The sequence below is a fragment of the Salvia splendens genome, chromosome 5, assembly GCF_004379255.2.
Source record: "Salvia splendens isolate huo1 chromosome 5, SspV2, whole genome shotgun sequence".
NCBI lineage: Eukaryota > Viridiplantae > Streptophyta > Magnoliopsida > Lamiales > Lamiaceae > Salvia > Salvia splendens.
The window spans coordinates 31,670,478-31,692,766 of record NC_056036.1 but is presented as its reverse complement, the minus strand read 5'-3'; the positions used below and the strand labels follow the sequence as shown (position 1 = coordinate 31,692,766).

General features: G+C 40.1%; 1 protein-coding gene across 1 annotated transcript; it reads right to left on the bottom strand.

Moving 5' to 3' along the window:
• Window positions 1–13,797: 13,797 nt before the first annotated feature.
• Window positions 13,798–14,370, bottom strand: LOC121804113 (basic salivary proline-rich protein 4-like). Its single transcript, XM_042203653.1, has one exon. It carries the CDS (start codon window positions 14,368–14,370, stop codon window positions 13,798–13,800), a length of 573 nt encoding a protein of 190 aa, XP_042059587.1.
• Between the last annotated feature and the right edge of the window lie 7,919 nt (window positions 14,371–22,289).

Below are 22,289 nucleotides of genomic sequence, written 5' to 3'. Positions count from 1 at the left end.
ACTACTTTTTTCGCTATCTAATTAAAATATTCAACTATCATTTGCCGTCTATTTAATACATATATTTACTTTCTTCTCTCCGAGTAAACACATCAACTAACAATTCCCAAAATAACGTGACGACTAAGAAATGTATTATCTTAACCGGAACGGAGGGAGTAAATCTCAATTAATACATGTAATAATGTTTTTTTTCTCTCTTTATTATTATTCCAATTCCAATTATATTTTTCTCTTTTAGGGCATCCGCAGTGGCGCGGATGTCCCGGCGGACATCCCTGCGGACATCCCAAAAACACCTTCTGCCACGTCATATGGACTTCCATATTAAAAAATTCACAAATTCACCAATTTAACAATTTACGGAATTAAGCAATTTACGAAAGTAAAATTTCCACACAAATATGGAGAAAATGAGAACACTTTATTTATAAAAAAACATACTTAATTAAAAAAAATACATAAAAAAATTACATAAATATAAAAAAAACCGCCTTCTCACTCCTCGGATTCCCCACCGCCGGTACCCTCGTCGTCCCCGCAGCCGCCGCCACCCCCCTCGCCGTCGCTATCCGACATCTTGTCGAACCCCAAATCGCGACGCATACTGTTGAGGAGGGGTTTAAGCTTCCGCTTGTAATGGGGGTCGGTCGCTTGGCGTCATTCAACCATCGCACGTAACAAGGTTTCATGTGCCGCGATGCGGGCGAATGAGGGGTTCTCGGGATCGTTTTGGGTTGGTGCTGCCGATTGGGCCTCGGCGGATCCGCTGCCGCTTCCCCCCGAAGACCCCGCCGCGGCCTTTTGCCCAACCGGATGACGGCGGCGGTTCGACGATGTGGGTGTGGGGAACTCTGCCTCGGCGGGGAGAGCTCGTAGGAACCAGCACTACTACTATACTCCCCAGAGGCGCTGATCCTCGTTCGCTTTGGCCAGCCAGATTCAACACCCGCAGTGAACTTGGCCGAATCCTGCACCACGAGATAGACATCCCAATACTTGAATTCCCCGAACCCCTTTGATGGATCGATGTACTGCTGGTGCGCGGCAAGCTTCACGTCCTCGACGGACATGCCGCTGGACGCCATGCGGAGACAGTTCGTGTAAAGGCCGGCAAAGCGGCTGAGCTGCCTCCTCAGCCGCTCCCACTGTTTACGGCATTGTTCGCCGTTGTGAGGCTTTCCCCCAACCGGTTTGAACTGGAGGTAGCTTTGGCTAATGCGTCACCACATCCTGTCGATGTGCTGGTTCGCTCCGACGTATGGATCCTCAACTACACTGATCCACGCCTTCGCCAGCGCAATATACTCCTCCATGCTCCAGATGGTCCTCTTGTTCCCGCTGGACCCCTCCAGCACCTCAGCGGCCCCCGACCCACCATCGTACATCGCCGCAGATGATGTAGTGTCCCGTCCCCTCCCTTTCCCCTTCCTTTTCCCTTCCCCTTCTCCTCGTGGGCGTCGGAGCGTCGGTGGGAAAATCCCGGATCAGAGACAGCCTCAACTCCTCCAGCGAGAACGTGTCGAGGCCAGTGAATTGGGTCTCGACAGGAGTACTCACTGGGTTGTCCGGCGACAGTAAATCCATGTAGGGCCGGTAGACGTTGTCCACCGGTGATTGGGGGACCCCCTGCCTACTCCCCCCTGCACCCGTCGCCGACCCCTGCATCATCGCCGGCATCATCATACCGGGCATCTGGGGCATCATCCCCTGCATTCCAGGCATCATATATGACATTCCAGGCATCATTCCCGGCATTCTGGAACTCTCCCCGGGCATCTGGGACATTTGGCACATCATCTCATACCACTGCTGGTACATGTTGTAGTACCCGGGCATCATCCCCGCCGGCATTTGAGGTTGGGGCATCATCCCCGGCAGTTGGGGCATCGCGGCAGAAATCGGCGCAGTCCCGCCAACGGGAAAAAAAGGCGACGGTGAGTCGCTCGAAGCGGGGGAATCGCTATCGTGGTGCTCCATGTTTTTCGAAAGAAAAGTGTGTTAGAGAGAGAGAAACTTGTTAAAACAAGTGGTGCGATTGAAATGAAGTGCAAAGAGACGTATTTATAGAATTTTTTAAAAAAAAAATTAATGCAAAAATCAGGAATCCCGCGCCGACGTCCGTGGGAGTCAACGCAATGGCTGACGTCCCAACGGACGTCAGCAAAAAGGTGCGGACATGCGGTGTCCGTATCGGACGTCCGTATCCGTTGAACAGTTGCAAATGGCAGACGTCCCACGCGGACGTCGCGAACGCCGGTCTAACATCCGCGCGGAAGTCCCCCATTGCGGATGCTCTTACATTCTATTATTCAAATGTATTTTTTATCTTCATTAAAGAATATTTCATTGTGTCCACTATAAACGACATGTATTCCTTTTGGGATGTCTCCACTAAAATTAGTCATTTCTTTTTTCACAAAATATAACACAATTTTTTTCTCAAATTTTATTTTCTCTCATACTTTATTTTCTTTTTACTTATCTTACTTTATTCTCTATATTACTTTATTATCTCTCCATTTAACTATCGAAACATCATTTTCTTAAATTTCGTGCACAAAAGATATGTTTCACTAATAGTGTGGCGAATGGAGTATCTCCTAAAATCATGTATCATTCTAAGTGTGACATCTACCCTAGGATGGAAGGAATATCTAATACTCCAAGTGAAATATATAAATTTAGGGGTATCCCTGTAGCTGAGCTTCTCAGACTACCGAATTAGTAGCCCTTGAGTTCTTGTTGTTAATGAGCTAACTGGCCCTACTATTCCTTTTCTTTAGTAGGGAATAGAGTAAGGGCCTACCGATTGAGCTAAGCTGAAGATGTTAAGGGCCCTGTTGCTAAACGCGCCCTTTAATAGTCAAATGGACATCCTTTCTTCGTTACAGAGGATCTATGTAATAGACATAGACAGGGTGAGTCCTATGAATCTGGTTTAGGAGTATCCGCAGGAAAGTCTGCTATTAACAGAGAAACCCTTCCTTCGTCACGAGAAATTGTGGACCATATAATCCGACGGATTGGGGGCGTCCAATCCATAAACATGGAAATGAAACAAAGTTTGTTCCCTTTTTTATTAGACGGGAGCATATTCCAACTCATCATCTTCAGTACACGGCAAAGAGAGGGGTAGGAGGATGGTAATGTAATTCAAATCATCAATGTTTTAAAAACTGGACCGGACCGGCCGGTTCGACCGGTCGGACCGCGAACCGGTAGGTAGTCCAGTCCGGTTCACCCCTTTAAACCACCACTACATTGAACCGCCGTGAACCGGTGGAACCGGCCGGTCGGATCTGTTGGACCGTGAACCGGAAACCGGTTTTCTATTTTTTTCAAAATTTTTTAAAATTTGTTGTTGGTAGAGGTTGAACTCATGACCTCTCTTCTAGTTAAGAAGACCTCTACCACTCCACCACATGGACTCATTGAACAATTTGAACATTAAATATTTTTATACATTAACCATTAATTTTATCTACAAAAACTAATAATTCATTTTAATTTTATTATTCTTTAATATAATTATTAATTATAATATATATAATTATCATCCTTTATATTTTAATGATGCTCTACTTACCACCTATATTACTATTAGTACCATATAAGATTCATTATTTACTATAAATAAATTTTTAATATTACATAATTTATATACCCTAGCTATTGACATTAATGAATAATCTTATCTAAACTAATTAATAAGTACTTAATTCGTATTTAATTATATATTATTTTACGAAATAAATTTTCTTAAATTAATATAAACATTATCTATTTTAATACATGAAATATTACATTTTTTATCTAGACTAACTAATATTAAATATATATATCTGAATATATTTACTAAATTTTAATATTATTTTTATTTATACATCACTAATTATATATAAGGTTTAATGTTTTGTGATATATTATTAATTGTAAATCATTTACTAAATTTAATATATTTCTATATATATTTGCAACAGTAAAAGGGTTACACCGGTGGTTCGACCGGTTGGACCGGTTGAACCGTGAACCAGTAACGTCGCCGGTTCGCTTGCCGGTCCGGTTTTTAAAACATTGCAAATCATAGTTTTGTTTGTATAGATTTTATGCACTTTTAAGGAAAAAATTTAATATAGTAATATTGATGCATTTTCAGGGTTAAAAGCTAAAGCCCGAAGAAAATGAGAGGAAAAAAATTAAGTTTGGACCAAGGACAAGGGGAAAAATTATGTCCAAAAGAGTCCTAGAAGGTTGATTAGCGAGACACTGGAGAAATGGACCCAGACAGGCAAAATTGTAGTTTAAAGCTACCTGTCCGAGTGAGAATTGTCGATAGGACAAAGAGTTGTACCCGACCAGATGAAATAGGCTCCAAGAGCCCCCTGACCCAGGGAAAGAGCATTCATGAGAATTCTATTCGACCTGGAGAAATAGGCATCCGAATTCTATTCTAATCTAATTTGTACAAATAATACTCCCTCCGTCTCATAATAAATGTCACACTTTCCTTTTTAGTTTGTCCCACAAAAGATGTTACATTTCCTTTTTTGAAAAAAGCTCTCTATCACATTAATATAAATATACTATTTTCTCTCTCCACTTAACACACAAACCAACATCTCTTAAATCTCGTGTCAATTCCCAAGTGTGCCATCTATTATGGGACGAAAAGAGTACAAAAGATCATATTTGTAGATGTGGAGAATTGGGAGATAAAAGGTCACTCAAACTAAAGTTGGAATATAAAAAGGCATTTAAAAATATTAAAAACTCATCGGCGCATGTTCCCGTTCTGACGAGTCACTGAGTTTGTCGGTGTGCGAAGCCGGCGACTCGCTGGAAATGCTGCTGAAATCGCCTAACAAAACGGGCAGGTCGTCGAGTTCGTACTGCCCTGCGCAGCCTTTGTCAAACGGCCATAACTTCTTTATTCGAGCTCCGATTGGGCAGTACCAGGTACCCACGTGAAGCTCTTAGAAGCGAGCGCATTAGGACATCATCTTGACAGGAAATGAACAGTTTGAATCATACCCCAATTTCGGATTGGTTGCTTGCCGTGCCTTCTTCTTCGTTTTTCCCACTAAAATGGTTAAACGCTACTCGGATTCGCATCAATTACCTATTGTGAAAGCCGCACACAACTAGTCTACCGTGCAGAAGACTCAAACTCATTTTGCTTCTCATGTATTTAAATGTAAATCAAAACGTATTACATATTACAACAAATATTCATTCGCATAAATATAATTTTAGTTTAGTTACTTGAAATAACACCAAATTACTATGAGGTGAAAAATAATAATTTGCCTATGTGAATAATGGATCTGAGTGAAATAAATTAAACTGCATACTTGGGCCGACCCAAGTAATTTAACTAAAGTCCAATGACCAATTAATTATAAGAGTTGGGCCATCCTAATTTTCTTTTTACCAATTTGAGCCGAGCCCAATTCATCAAATAATATTTTGAGCCCAACTTTCGTTTCCTTTCAATTCATCAAACAGTAATATTTTGAGCATCAAATCTCTTTTCTTTTTGACCAATTTTAGCCCAATTCATCAAATATTCCAATTTGTTAACAAAGAAAGTTCATGGCAGCAAAAGAAGACAGAGATTTCACCTTCAATCACCAACATAAGGTAATCACTGTCTCCTCTTTCCGAATTCTACATCCACGCTTAGAACATTGATGTGAATCAAATTGTACATTCTTATTACCCTAACTTTACATGATTTATATCGTTTGATGCTTGCAAAAGGATGTTTTGTGGTGTAGGAAGAGGAATAAATGGTGAAACAAAGAAGGAAGCTCGGATGGTGAAAATCTACGCAGGAAGCTATAAAAATTGGCCACCCGGCCGGGTGATTTCCGGAAGGCAGCGAGAGGACAGATTTATCGCTCGGTCGGGCGATTTTCATGGCTCGGAACGCCCGGTCGGGCGTTTCACCGCGATAGCCCAGAAGCCTTTCGCCCGGTCGGGTGAAATCCGCGAGGTCTCCAGAAACTTCGCCCGGTCGGGCGCTTTTCATCTCCATTTCGCCCGGTCGGGCGTTTTCAACCTCAAATGCAAAATAGGCAGTTTTCTCGGCAGTTGCTGGGGGGACTTGGCAGTTTAAAGGGGACGAAAATCAGAGGGAAAAGGGGGACAGATTGGAAGAAAATAGAGAAAAAGAGGCAAGAGGAGAGAAGAGGAAGGAACGGTCCAAACTCCATCTCGGGGGGAGATCAGCCATCATCTAGAGTTGGAGAACACCATGGAGTTCACGGTTCACGGTTCTTTTGGTGTAATTCATTTTAGTATGTTTGGCTAGATTTTCTTCGTTGCTCCGAATATGTTGTAGGGTGAATTATGGATACTTTGATGATTTTTTTTACGGTTTAATTTATGTGTGATTCTTGTTCATAAATGGTTTAATTATTCTACTAAACTTGAGACGTCTAGATAGGTAGAACTTTGTAGCCTTTATTCTATTGCCTCTTTAGCATAGATTTTGGCCGTTACTCATGTGCAAGGAACTCGAGAGTTGATACTTGTTCAGAGAGATAGTCTCGAGTGGATTGATGGTTTAATCAGTGAATTTGATGTCTGATGCGCTTCCGCGTGGGCATTAAGTTAATATGATCTAATTATCGTGTTTGACAGTTGTAGAAGCTAATCTAAAGCTTGTTGCGCGAGTTAGCAGGGGCGATAGGTTAGTGAGTAAAACCTTGGAGACGTGTTCAGCCTACCCTAGGTATACAATTCCCTTGAAGTGTTCAGCAGATAGGGAGCGTAAATCAAACTTAATCCTCTTAAGCATAGTCTTGATCGTAGTAATCCATCGAAGTATCCCAATTCGTATGCCCGAGACATATAGGAACAATACTTTCTTCTTATCCGATTGTCTAAATTTTGTTTTTTTTTTGCTTATCGTTTTGTGTTTTTTCATCTTTTTATTGATTTCTATCTTTTCAATCTTGAATTAAATAGCCTACGCCTCCCTGTGGATCGGCACTTGAAGTACAACAATCGGCTCTGTATTCTTGCAGATTCGTTAAAATATTAGAGTTAATTAATTAAACTTGATTGATCTTGCATATAATGTTTAATCTCTAAAATTACACATCAAACATCAAGACAATGTTTAACCAAAATTGCAAACCCAACCAAAGAACAAACCCCAATCGAGCGGAAACAAAATAAGTTGGAAACACGAACTTAACTTAGATGAGGAAGTGGGGCCTGCCACGTCTGTGACTGTTTCCTGTTTTTGTTTTCTCTTTTCTTTTCAATAATTTTTTGTTTTCTATTTTCTATTATACATATAGTTTTCTTGAATTCTAATTATGAAATGTACACGTTTTTGGAATTATTATTATCATCAATTTCTAGGTAAAATCGGTTCCGGTTCTAAACCGGGATTTGAATTACAATTCAATTTTATTTATTTTATAATTTAATATACTAATAAATCTAACTTAATTGAATTAATATTAAATTGAAATAAAATAATTTGAAACATTGTTTGATTTTAAGATTTAAATAGTGTTAAATTTGCTAGTTCTGTTTTCTGAAGTATTTAAAATATTTAAACTGTGATGCTTTGAATCTACAATTATTTTCGGAATCCATTTTTTATGAACTAACTACTATGAGTGGAACATGATAAATTTGTTTTTATTTTTCAAAAGAACTATACAAATACAATATCATTTCATACGATAGAAATTTAAATTTATTATAAATTTTTGTAACAATTCATTTAACATACGATTTTAACCTGTTTGTGAATGATTTATTAACTGTTCCATTGAATATTTATTTAGGAAAAAAAAGAAAATGAAATTCAATTTTAAAACTCTTTTAAAAAGAGTAAAGGCCAAAATTGGTCCTAAATATATGACCATTTTACAATTTTGGTCATAGACATTACGTTTTGAATTATTGCATCTCATACATTTCAACTCGAGCCACAATCAGTCCAAAATGGACGGAACCGTCAAATATTATTTTTAATCGGATTTTGACTGAATTAATCATTTTGATGATAATTTTTAATTATATTAAAAATAAAATTATTTATTTTGAATAACATGACAAAATATTTATTCTAAATAAAATGAAATGAAGACTCATTCATTAAGGCACCTCCAGAAAGTAATCGAAGTCAGCCTGAACCCCGCTTGCAGCCTCCCCTTCTTCAATCACAGCTTCGGCATCACCTATAACCTCCCCTCACCACCGCTAACTCCTCTTCAGCCCTCAATTGCAACTGCTCCAATGTCGTCCTCCAATTCTCCGGTGCCTCCAACGGCACGCAATATGGCTGCATCCCCGCTGTCTGACTCGCCGACGTCGAGCTCCTCCGCACCAGCACCCCCGAGCCCACCCCTCAAGGGATCTCCTGGACCTTCCGCAAAGACATTACCCGCTACTCTACCATCCTCCGTCATGCTCGAGAACCTCGTCGACGACTTCAATATTGGCATCTTCCTCATCAACATCACCTTACTCTTCAACAACGACATAGAATCCCCACTCAAATCGAGCCCTAGAAAACACATACGCAACCCCCAACTGCCATTCGTGCCCACTGCGTCGCTCGAATTGGACCGAATCCTTGCCGATAAGATTAAAAGTCGTTGACTGTTACTAGTTAACGGCTCTATCGATTTTTGGATTGAGTTTGGTCCGAATTTAAATGTTTGGGATGCAATAATTCAAAACATAATGTTTATAACCAAAATCGTAAAATGGTCATATGTTTAGGACCAATTTTGGCCTTTACTCTTTAAAAAATGCTAAATTTTAGACGTCATTTTTTATAAAAGAATTGCCAAGATAAACTAGTCCGAACCTACTACACTTGGCACAACCCTTATCCATATATGAATACTATTGTATTGTTGTTTTGTATTTATTTGAATTTTTAGGTATTATTTGTTATATATCCAGATATTGGATTATTATTTTATTAGTATAGAATTATTTAAAATTATAAATAAATTTGGATTAAAATTAAACATCGGTTCCGGTTCCGAACCGGAACCAACCGGTTCATAAACGGCCGGTTCCGGTCCCGATTCCGATTCTAGGATTTATGAAAAATTGAAACCGGTTAACCGGTCAACCGGTCCAGTTAGAAGCGGAACCGGCCGAATAAACAGGTCTAAAAATAAATATTCATATATTGAATCGAACAAGTATTCGTAGACTTTGTTAATACTAAATGTTGGAATCATAGTCTGGTCAATGCTATTTGACGGATCGTTCAAGTGACCGAATATTTAATTTTGAAAAAAATTAAATAATTTATAATTGATCGAGTAGATGATTGTGGTATATTCACTTTCTCTAAACCGATTCCCGGTGAGTGAGAAATAATATATTAAAATATGTCATGATATATAGAGATATGAAAATAATTAATATTTAATCTATTTTGGACACGTAGACAAAACAATGTGACAAGTGAACATACGGAGAAAGCTTCGTAGAATGCGTGCACATTGATCGGGTCGTTCAGATACATCTCTGAAATGAACAACTACGTCAGAGGTGTCTAAGTACATCTGAAGGGGTTGGCAGCGCAAGGGAGAATTCAAATAAATCAGATAACGAAAGCGATCTATTTAATACCTGTTCGGTTCTTAAGACTAATTAGTATTCAGATACAGTATGGGATGGGCCTTGTCTATGATAGAATTAATATTGAATTAGATTTATCTTTGGTTTACGAGATTATATCTTGCATAATTTTGTATGATGTTTGGTAAACAAGATTAACTACATTTATCTATTCTTCAAAAAATATTCAAAATAATTAAAATGCATAATTAATTAAAATTAAATTAAAACTAATTAATTTTAAATTATTTTTATTTCATGTATTTGGAATTAGTAATTAAAACAAATTACTCCAAATTAAAAAACTAACTTCTACACCCCAAATCAACATGAATTCTACTAATCCATGAATTCTGCTTGTAAATAAACAAGATCAACATCATTCTATTAAAAATCTGAAATGATTAAAAAGACCTGTAAATCAAATTTTAACAAAATAAATTGCCTCAAATTGTCCAATATATATAAAATACCACAAACACAATTAAAAAAAACTTACGAAATTTGCATAGTGACTCAACAAAACCATGGTCCCAAATTGTTCACTGCCGAATGCAGCAAAAAAGGCAAAAATCGCCCAATGTTTGCAAAAAAATCGGTCAAAAAACCAATAAAATCTGTAAAAAAAAACGATGATAGAAATAAGCTGTCGGAAGATCATAAATTATGAGGCTTGGCGGCGGCGCATATGAAGAGATTGGCAATAGCAAGGGAGGGTTTTTTGACGGTGGCGTGGACGGATTTGCAGAAGAGTGTCAATGGCAAGGGTATAAAGAGAGAGGAGAGTGTGGGGCGGCGTGAGATTAAAATAGTCGTAGGGTATGCGGGGAGATGAATAGTCTGGGCCAAAATGGTTAAAATGGTATTAAGAGGCCGCCTTATGTTGTAGGCTTCTTATTAGAGCATCCACAATGGCGCCCGTCCCGGCGGACGTCCGGCCGATATTGAGAGGCCGGCTTCTGTTGCAGGCCTCTTATTAGAGCATCCACAATGGAGCCCGTCCCGGCGTGCGGGAGTTTCGCGCGGGACGTCCGCCATTGCGCAGCGGTGACGCGGATACGGACGTCCGCTGCGGACATCGGACTTCCGCGACGTTCCCGGGACGTCCGCCATTGCGTTGACCCCACGGACGTCCGTGCAGACGTCCCGATTATTTTATATATATTTTTTATGAAACTTCTATAAATACGGTTCGTTGAACTTCATTTCATTCGCACCACTTGTATTAACGAGTATGTCTCTCTCTCTACGTTTCTTTTATATATCCAGAATGGCTGATAGTGGTAGTGGTAGTGGCTTTGGTGCGGGCGATAGCGGTGCGGTTGGTAGTGGTATGGGGTATGATGACATAAAGAGGCGAATTCATGCACGTGTGCGAGAGGCAGCGGAGAGAGAGATACAGCCTTGGCGCCGGCGGTACCTCGACTCATCCATCGTCGATCTATAGTACCCCGGGACCACCTCACTGCACACCGTCTGTTGTACGAAGATTACTTCGCTCCGGAGCCACGATTTTAGGATGCATCGTCCGCTCTTCCCGCGTATCGTGGGCGCTTTAGAGCGTCCATACGGGTATTTCAGGGTGCGGGAGGATGCGGCTGGTAAACCCGGCCACACTCCGATTCAGAAGTGCACTGCCGCAATTAGGCAGCTGGCATACGGAGGCGTGGCTGACATGTTCGATGAGTACCTTCACATCGGCGAGACGACTGCCCACGAATGCCGAAAGTATTTTTGTCAGGGCGTTAGGGAGATATTCGGGGATAGGTATCTTCGGAAGCCTACCCCCGAAGATTGTCAGGCTCTGCTGGATATGCACGGGACTCAGCACGGGTTTTCGGGGATGCTAGGAAACATAGATTGTATGCATTGGGAGTGGAAGAACTGCCCCGCTGCCTGGAAAGGGGTGTACACTACGGGTTTCAAGGGCAAGAATTCCACGATGATCCTTGAAGCGGTAGCTGACTACCAGCGGTGGATTTGGCATGCCTATTTTGGAGTAGCCGGGTCGAGCAACGACATCAACGTCCTCCAGTCGTCGCCCCTTTTCAACGATCAGTGCATGGGCGTCGGTCCGGCCATCAATTTCGTCGCCAACGGTAACCAGCACAACATGGGCTATTATTTGGCTGATGGGATATACCTTATGTGGCCCGTCTTTCTAAAGACGATCAAATGCCCAACAGAAGAAAAGAAGGTATGTTTTGTGGGTCGTCAGGAGGCAGCGTGCAAGGATGTGGAGTGGGCATTTGGTGTGCTGCAGGCTCGATGGACGGCAGTGAAGGGTCCATCACGGTTGTGGTATGCTGACAGCATCGCCGATATGATGTACGCATGTATTATCATGCATAACATGATTGTCGAATATGAAGGTCCAGCACTGACGGATTGGGCCAATGATAATGATGATGCTGCGGGTCCAAGCCACGGCGTGGCCACCGGCAATGTACGTATGGGGATACCCCATGACGAGGTCGAGCGAGTCCGTGCATTTGCCGACATGCGCCAAAAACAAGCTCATATTCGATTCCAGAACGATATAATTGAAGAAGTATGGCAGCGGAGGGGTCGTCGTTGATGGATTTGTATTTATTGAAGTGTACTTTTTTTAGATTTTTTGTTGAAATGTACCTTTCTTTTTTTTATTTAATGAAATTTTTATTCCGTAATCGTGGCGAAATTTTAATTTCGTAAATTGTTTAATTTGGTAAATTTGTGAATTTTTATTCCGTAATTGTGGCGAAATTTTAATTCCGTAAATTGTTTAATTTGGTGAATTTGTGAATTAATTAAGAGGTTGGACACAAATTATTTAGGAGGTTGGACATAAGAATTGTACTAAGTAGCTAAATATTTAATTTCTTTAACTGGGAAATTATGATTTTCTACGGCTTTAAATGGAATGGCCTATTTGTGCCTGCATTTGCAACTCTTATTAATCTATGGCGTGAGATATTCATATTTGCCTTTCAACCAAAGTTTTCCCAAACTGTCTATTTCGTAAAACTATGTCATTTTTCATTAATTTCTACTACTTATTTATTACAAACATACGTGATATTAGTAACATTCAATGCAGTAACGTAATTGGAATGTGCTTCGTCAATGTTGAACGTGAATTGCTCTCCGTTGAAATCCAGACTGATCGTCTCATTACGGACGTCGATTATAGTGCTGACCGGCAACAGGAATGGTCTTCCCAACAGAACTCCGCTGGACTCCTTCGCTGCTGGCTCTGTCATCTTGATAACGAAGAAGTCGGCTGGGTACAGAAAATTGTTCACCTTCACGATTACATCTTCCAGAATTCCCTCCGGGTGAATGCAAGATCTGTCGGCCAGCTGTATCATGATATCAGTATCGACGAGCTTGGCCTCTCCCAGCTTTTTATAGATAGCATACGGCATAACATTGATGGATGCCCCTAAATCGCACATTGCATGCTCCACTTGAATATCTCCGATCGAAATTGGGAGTGTGAACATCCCTGGGTCGGTCTTCTTTGATGGGAGGTTGCTTCCCTGGATCACTGCAGAGATATTTTCTTCTGTAATAATTCTCCCTTCTTCATTTACCTTGCCCGCAGGTAGTCCTTAATGAATTTGCTGACAGGGGCATCTTTAATGCCGTCAAGAGTGGCACTTTGACTTCCATGTCTTTAAATAGACTGGCAATATCGATCGTGGCGTCTTTCTTCCTGGTGATCATTCTACGATATCGGTAGGGCTTGACCTTCTCAGCTTCTTCTCCTTGACTCTCTCCTGAGGTCTCGCCGCCCATTTTCGCTTTCCCTTTGTCCCTTCCTTTAGCTTGATCAGCTCCACTGGATTCTTCTTCTTCTTCATGGCTTGGTCTAGGCTTAGATACTGGTGGTACCGTAGGTGGGCTGGGGCTCTGGTATACCTTCCCTGACCTCAGGAAGACTTCACCAATGTTCTCGCGCCCAGGCTTAGAGCCTCTCAGCTCTCCCAGCGACATGGCAACTTGAGATAACTGCTATGTAACCATGTCCAGCGCTGCCCTCTGCTCCTTCTTAGCCTCCTGAATCTCACGCATCTCATCATTAGGATGATGCGGAACCATCATTTCTCCTTGACCTTCATTGGGGTGCCGGTTATATCTTTGATTTGATGGTCCCCCACCGTGGTTGGGCTGAGGGTAGTCGGACGGCCCATAGTGCTCTCACTAGTACGGTAGCTGATTGTGCTGTTGATTCCCTTGGGAGTACTGTTGGTTGCCTCTTTGATGTGGCGGGACATAGCTCACCACCTGGTTGTTCGGTTGTCTCCCCTGGTTGCTCGACTGGGGGCCTTGGTGTCTGTATCCCCAGTTACCTTCCTGTTGTCTGCCTGACCAGTTAGGCTGTCCTCCACTGGACCAGTTCGCTTGACCTCCTTGCATCATGTTTCCTCCATTATGTGGTCTCTCTTGATTTCGAGCTGGCCAATTGGGCTGCCCCTCTGAGGGTTGTATTTGTTGCGTGGACGGTTGAGGCGGTTGGCTTTGGTTCTGATCACTCCACCTGAAATTTGGATGATCTCTGCACGGAGCATCCCTCCGCTTTCCCTGGATCCAGTTACCATTTGGGTTCCAATGGCCGACGGCATTCATCTGTGCTTGCGGTTCCGCTTCAGGAGGAAACTCGCAATAATAGTAATGGTGCTCCTCCGGGGGTGGTTGCACATATGGCTTCTCCTTAGGTGCAGATGGTGAAGGCGCTCTGGACTTCTCTACTGCCTCTAGCAGCTTCTTCTCCATCTGCTCGAATCGAGCCTCCAGTTTCTCGTCACTACGTGCCTCAGCTGCGTGCACTGCTCCCTGTCTGTACTAGCCGGGGGAAGTTTCGTATGATCTCTTGGCTTCGATTAGCCTCTCCAGAATACTCTTCACTTGACTGAATGGGGTTTTTGAGAAATCCCCTTGGGCTGCTAAGTTGAGATCGTTTTTGCTGTCCACCGTGAGTCCGCCAAAGAAAGTTGAATAGACCTCCCGATATCCCATCTTGTGGTTAGGGCATGCTTGAAGTAGCCCCTGAAATCTATCCCAATACTGGCCCAGAGGCTCATCATACTCCTGCCCCGCCTCTCTCTTCAAGGCACTTGTCTTTGATGTTGGGAAGAAGCGGTCCAGGAAGATCATGCGAAACTCGGCCTAGGTTCTAATCGAGCCTTCTGGCAGCCTTCTTAACCAGATTCTTGCATTACCTTTCAAAACAAAGGGTATCGCCTTGAGCTTGTAATCTTCTGACGTGGATCCAGCTGGTACTGGTTGAATTTCACAATATCTGCAAAATTCCTCCAAAAAGTCATAAGGGCATTACTTCGAGAGTCCATAGAAATTTGATAACACCGCGAGCACCCCCGATTTGATTGCGATTGTCCGTATCCCTGGGGTAGCTGTGATGGCATGAGTGGGCTCCTTCTCGTTATGAGCGTGTAGGAAGCCAATTCCCCAATCGTTGTCTACGACGACCATCTGCTTTTCTGCTTCCTCGAGTAGTGGTGGTTTAGGCGGCGTGGTCTGTTCTCCCTCTTCCTCACTGGTCAGTTGTTCTGCGACTACTACTTCTAACGCAGCTCTGTAACGAGTGGTTACTACACCGGCCTCCTGAACTCGCCACTGAGCGTTTGTGTTTCTGTAGATGAGAGGATGATTCCAGTGTCCTCCGCGGTGGTACCTTCTCATAAAAGAAAAGAAAAAACAAATTAGAAAAGAAGGAAATAAAACTATTTACACCTATGCACTAAACACATCCATGTAATCACACCATGCTTCCCCAACAACGGCACCATTTTGGTGAAGGCAAGAGAGAATACGCGCAGATGAATCAAGTTATATGGAAGATAACCGACCGGTTACCAAATGTCGTTGCTACTTGATCAAAGCGTTCTCTCTTGTTCACGAAAAAACATTTATAACTCCCAAACATGCACTACTTTAACAGTAAAGCGGCAGGTACGGGGTCGATCCCACAGGGAAGCTGGTGCGTTGAGTGTGTGTTTAGTGAACAGGGTTCGGCTGCTGCCACGCTTTAAATTGGGAGTTTTAAACTACTGGATTATGCTAGGCAGAAAATAGACTAACTACTTGATCAAGGGACTCATCATGCTGACAACAAATAACGGACCAAGTAAACGGCAGACTGAAATAAAGACTTAACTACCTAATCATGCTATGAAACTACAAACCACTTTGTCATTCAACATAATGAAGATTCAAACACTCGATCATGGACTTTAAAACGAAACTAAACTAGAACAGTGGACATGGAATTCCGAAAACAAACAACTTTGATTTTTATACTCAGAACTCAAACAATATTGCGAAAATGCGAAATACAAAACAATGTTGATTCTTTAACTACACAACAAGACGAAATTTAACTAAGCTAACAAGTTCAGAAAAGAAGAAAGTAAGAAGGCGAAATAAGCCAAGAGGTCCTCGGTTGGAAACTTGAGATGGCGCCGAACACATATTGATTTCTCTGTTGCGCTCCCTTCAGTCGCTTTCCTTCTAACTGACCATTTCTACTTTTTAAATAGGCTATTTTGGAATTGGGGAAAAACTTGGAACCAGGAACAGGCGGAAAAACTAAACTAAAGGCGAGGAAAAAGGAAGAAGATGCCGAAGAAGATAAAAGCTCCATATTATGGCGCTGCATCCTCTATTTATAAGTTCCTCACACAACCTCCAGCTATGATAACAACTTTGGCAGCGAATATTCGTCCTTGCTGGGATCGCGCGCGCCTCATCAATTGATATGTGTCCTTATTCTAGAATGTCGTGGTTCTTCAATAACAGAATGAGGATTCGCCTTCCAGCGCATCAGCCTCACGTGTCTTCCTTCTAGAATGCAGTGGTCCCCCTGCTAACTGTTTGATCACCTCCTTGATCAACCCACCCAGTTTTTGGCATTTTTCGCCTTCTGTGCCAGCTTGATCAGTTTGGCCTTGTTGCCCTTGGTCAAGCAATATTCCTGCACAATTAACACGCGCTTTGCGCGATAAAATGATCAAGTAGCATACATTTTACCCCTAAATCGATGCATGGAATAGGCCTTATCAGAATGGTTTCACTTATTTCCACTTATAATTAACCTAAAATAAGGAAATAAAATAGTACTTATTTGTACAATGCAAGCCGGAGGGTAGAATTGAATAATCTTGTTGGATTATGTATATTTGACTTTGGTAAATTTAATCAATTGGTGCCGAATCTAAGTAATTAGCGTAACATATAGTTAGCTCAGTCGTTAAAGGTTACTCTAACTAAATATAGGAGAGGATCAAATTGTAATTGACTAGATCATTACTTTATGTGCGAGAGGGTCCTATTAGGACAACTATGTCAACAACATATGTTATGGATGTCAACACAAAGGTATATGTATGTCAATTAAATATAGTTGACATACATTTGTCAACTACATTTATGTCAACAAAAGACATACGTATGTCAACTACATTTAGTTGACATACATATGTCTTCGTGTTAACATCCATAATAATGTAGGTTGTTGACATAAATGTCCATTATCAATTTAAGATAATTATCAATTACTCGTATCCCACATAAAAGATATATAAATATTTTAAACGTTAATTTTCGTTGATTTTTTCTTATTATTATTAACAACAACTAAAGCGCAAACTAATCATATTGCCTACAATATACAACCGCGAAACTTTTAGTTATGAATTTTTAACTAAGACTAATAAACGTTAGTTAAAGACAGGTAGTACTCTAAGCTCAAAATTGGTAGTATAACGAATTATGTTGCATTTCATAGGAGAATAATTTAGTAATCAAAATAATACCCCATGATATTTTTGTAACATTTCAGATACACAAGTAAACACATTACTTTCAGTATTATGATCAATTTTAATACAATTAAACCATGCAGCTACACGATTCAATGCAATAATTAGTATGATGTCAGTTTTGTTATTGCATTGAATCGTGTGCCTCCATGGTTTGACTATATCCCCAAAAGTTATTCGAGAAAAATTTATTATTCAAGAATAATAATAGGAAGTATATATTTCAAATATACATCTCAAACTGTACAAACTATTAATTAATTTAAAGTCCATAACAGACTACAATTAATTGATAGATATGGCTGTCTTTGACACGGAAAATAATTTATTAAAGAGGTAACCCAGATTGCTTGTAATCCTGGATTGGATGGGCGGTCAGTATTTCTTCTATAGTAGTCCAAGAAATATTCCTTTGGCATTATATTAAATTATGGCTTATAATTTAATTAGTAAAGAAGGTCCAAAGGGGAGACCCAGTCCAAGCTCCATAGATCCCTAACCTGGCCCATCACAAACTCTATATAAAGAGATGGAGGAGTGGACAAGGAATATACATTACACAAAACCCTAAATCAAGCCTCCACACTACACAAATTTCGGCCTCCTCACTAATAAGAGTTTTCGAAATTTGCACTAAGAGCATCCACAACCGTGCTCTTGCCAGCGGCACGGTTGTGTGCCCAGCCCCACTTTTTCTGCCTGCTCTCTGGCAAGAGCACAACACCCACAACTGTGCTCTTCCGCAAGGACGAGCACAATTAATTTAAAATTCAATTAAACAATAACTTTTCAATAATACTAAAATTCATTAAAAAAACCTAAATAATATTACAAATGACAAATAAAATAAAAACGACATAATTAAAATCCTAAAAAATTAAAAATTACATAATTAAAATACTAAAAATTAAAAAAACCACTACGTGTTGCCGAATTTCGCCCACATGTGTTTGATTAGGTCTTCTTGTAGTTGATTGTGGATTCGGATATCGCGCATTGTGTGCCTTGTCTCGATTCTTTGGCCGACCGTCGTATGCTCGCCTCGGCGTGGGGGAGACCTCGCTGTTGAGCTTTCGGCTTCGTCCTCGTCGTAGAAGCTAGCCGCCCTCGGCCCTTCGTCGGCTATAATCATGTTGTGTAAGATAATACACGTGAACATGATGTCGGCGATATTATTCACGTACCATAGCCGAGCCGGGGACTTCACAATGTTGAATCGGGCTTGAAGGACCCCGAAAGCTCTTTCGACATCTTTCCGTACGGACTCTTGATGCTGCGCAAAAAGAACCCGTCTCGGGTCGTGCGGGTTGTTGAACGTCTTCACGAAAGTCGACCAGCTTGGGTAGATACCATCAGCGAGGTAGTAACCCATGTGGTAGCTATTTTCGTTGATGGTGAAGTCGATCGCCGGTGCTACACCATTCATCACATCAGTGAAGAGTGGTGAAGAATATAGTACATTCAAGTCGTTGTTGGATCCAGCAACGCCGAAATATGCATGCCAAGTCCATAGGAGCGGGGGTATTCGCAGCGAGTTGTCGGATGGCACACGTACACTTCTGCAACGGGGTGATACTTTGCCGGCCGGCTGCATCTGGACCTGTTTGGAAGAATTCAACACGTGCGGACAATGTGTTGACAATTCGCATGAACAAGCGCTTTGACATGCGAAAACGGCGCCTGAAGTAATCTGCCGGAATCCGCGGCTGGTCGGCAAAGTAGTCGGCAACGAGCCTTTCGTGGGCTCCCTCCCGGTCACGATGAATGTAGCGCCGATTTGATCTGGTTCGTTGAGGAGGAGGAGCGGGGGTATTCACCGCGACATATGCTTCGTAAGCGGCACGATGTTGTTCGTAGTATTCTTGTTCTTCGCGTTCCGCTTCCGCCATAATATGGGTGAAATCCATTTGAGGTTTTGAATGAGGGATGAATGTGTTGATAGTTTGTATGAGAATTAAGAATGAGAGATGAATGGGAGATGAATTGATGTGATAAATGGATGATGAATGTGTGTATTTATAGATGATTTTGGGAGAAAAAAATCAAAAAAAATCAAAAAAATTCAGAAAAAATGGGAAAAAACGGCCATATTTTTGGGATTTGGAATTTTTTTTAATCATTTTATATAATTTAAAAATGATTTTTAAAATAAAAAATAATAATTCAAAGGCAACGGCTATGCCGTTGCCCAATCATAAGCCGCCACGTCGCCTGCTCGCTGGCACGGCGCTGCTCGATGCATCGAGCAGCGCCGTGCCAGCGGCGCGAGTGCAGCGGCGGCGGTCCTCGTCCTCGCCGCTGGCACAGACGGCGGCCTTCACTCCCACCACCGTTGTGGATGCTCTAAGTGTGCAACTGGTTTCTCTTGTATTCTCCTTCAAGATCTCTATATTTCTAACATGTTCTTCCCACAAAGAAGTTAGATTAGAGTTGAGTCATAAGTTAGAAGATCTGTGGTTTAACAATCAATTCAAGATTCTTCACGTTGAGACGTAGCAAGCCACTTCGATTCTATGGAGAATCATTATGTAAGATTTAATTCCATAATTTAATTATATTATGTGAATTAAATGTGCAATTATCATGTTCTTATGTGTTCTAAACATGAATTGAATCGATCCACATAATCACCTAAATAGATTCTATTGTAAATTTATTTAATTTGCAATTTCCGTTATGTAAACTCCAACATTTTCATCCCATAAAAATACTATGCATTTGACATGGCACGGGAGTTAATTCACAATTGGTAAAGCAAGAGAGAGGAAGAGAACAAATAGGTAAAGTAATACTCCCTCCATCCCATAATTATATAAATATTCTTTCCTTTTTAGTCCGCCCAACAAGAATATAGACTTTTTAATTCTGGAAATTTTCTTCTCTAAAATGAGGTGTGGTTCATTTTCCACTCACAATACTTTAACTACTTTTTCTCTCTACATCTTTCTTACTTTACCAATTGTACATTAAACCTCGTGTCCCTCAAATTGCATATTCTTATTGGGATGGCGGGAGTAGAGATGAAGAGAAAACGTAGTGGAATAAGTGTTACTAGATTGTGAGGTCCATTTTCTAAAATGAAGAGTTTCTATTTTTAGGAAACGGATGAAGTATTATTTTATAATATAATATGAGGGAGAAATGAGTCAATATAATGTATGGTCTATTATTAAAAATAGTACTATTAAAAGTGAAAGTGTGACAATTAATGAGGGGAACGACCAAGAGTTTCTCATGGTCCATACTTATTCATTTACTACAAATTTAATAACAAACCCATGCACTAAAATTAAAATGAAATGGAGTGGATTAAATTTGGAATTTTTTTTAAGTTTATTAATTATGAAATTAAAATTTACTTTATATAGGAAAAGAAAAACTCACGGATTCTTGAGTTGAGAGGTGCATAAGTGGTTACAATGTGAATAAGCATAATTTATCCACAACTAGTAGATCCATGATTTTCATAAAACTATAGATAAAATTGGTTTTGAATATCCTCAACAATAGCAAACTCCATTAATTGTTTTAGTGGATATGGAATCCAGCTACTTAAAGTGCATAAAGCTGTCTATTTTGTTATTGTTAAAAAATAGCAGGGTGAAACGAAGGTTGAAAACAAAGCTGAAACGAAGGTTGAAAACAAGTGTGTAATGTTATCTTTAACTAAAATATTTCCTTAGCGTCAAGTTTGTAACACATGATTAAATCAATTATATAGTTTTTAAATCTACTTTAAACTATAGTAAAATGTATTTATGTATATGAGACAGTAAGAAGTTAGTTAAGGGTGACACGAAATTTTTAATATCTGAGCGATGAGTGAGGTGGAAATGAATGAATGAAAATGATATTAGTGTCAATTAGTGTTGCTATTTGCTAATACTATATAATAGTTTAGTAAGCATCGGTCGAGTGTTGGTGCTATTTCCATTAGTAGGAATGCTTGGACAAAAATATGAGAATCATAATTCTTTTTAATTTGGATTTGCTTAACGTGAGAAAATATATTACTATACTATTTATAGATTTGCGCTATACGTAGTGTATTTATTGGCCTAATGATAAAGTGGTTAATGTATAAAGTTAAATGTCTCATATTCGAATCTACCACAATATTATCTTTAAATTTTATTCATTTATCCATAAAAATAAATACTTCCTATATATCATTACATGTCTCTGAACTTTAAATTAATATTGATAGAACGAATTTTACAATTTTGAACTTCTTTCCATGTAAATAAATGGACTAAAAGGGGCATTTTAGAGACAATAAAGTTCTAAAATGTACTTCTTCGGTCACAGTTATAATGATACATTTTTCTTTTTAATTTATCTTAAATAAGATGATATATTTCTATTTTTTGAAATAATAAAGTAATTTTATTTATCTAATTAATACACCCAACTACTTTTTCCTTCTCCAATTAAAATATTCAAATCTTTTTTTCTCTTCATTTAATACTTACACCTAATTTTTCTATTTCCAATGATACACATTGACCGACAACTTCTAAAATCTCATGCCGACTAGTAAAATGTGTTAATCTTAGGCAGGAGCAGGACATAGGGAGAAGAGTAGTCTTCTAATGATACTATATCAAATGTCGAAGACATTTGAGAGTATTTTTGAAGTCTAGGCACCGCAAATGTGTAAACGACAAAGTGTACAGACTAATTTTGCAGATATTATTGGAGTTTTCATATCGGAAATTGCATAATTAATAAATTGCAAATGTGAATCTATTTAGGTGATTAGGTGGATTATCCCATTTTGCATTTATACATAAAGTGCATGAAATACTCCATCCGTCCCTAAGTAGTAGAGAGATTTTTTTTGAACACTCATTT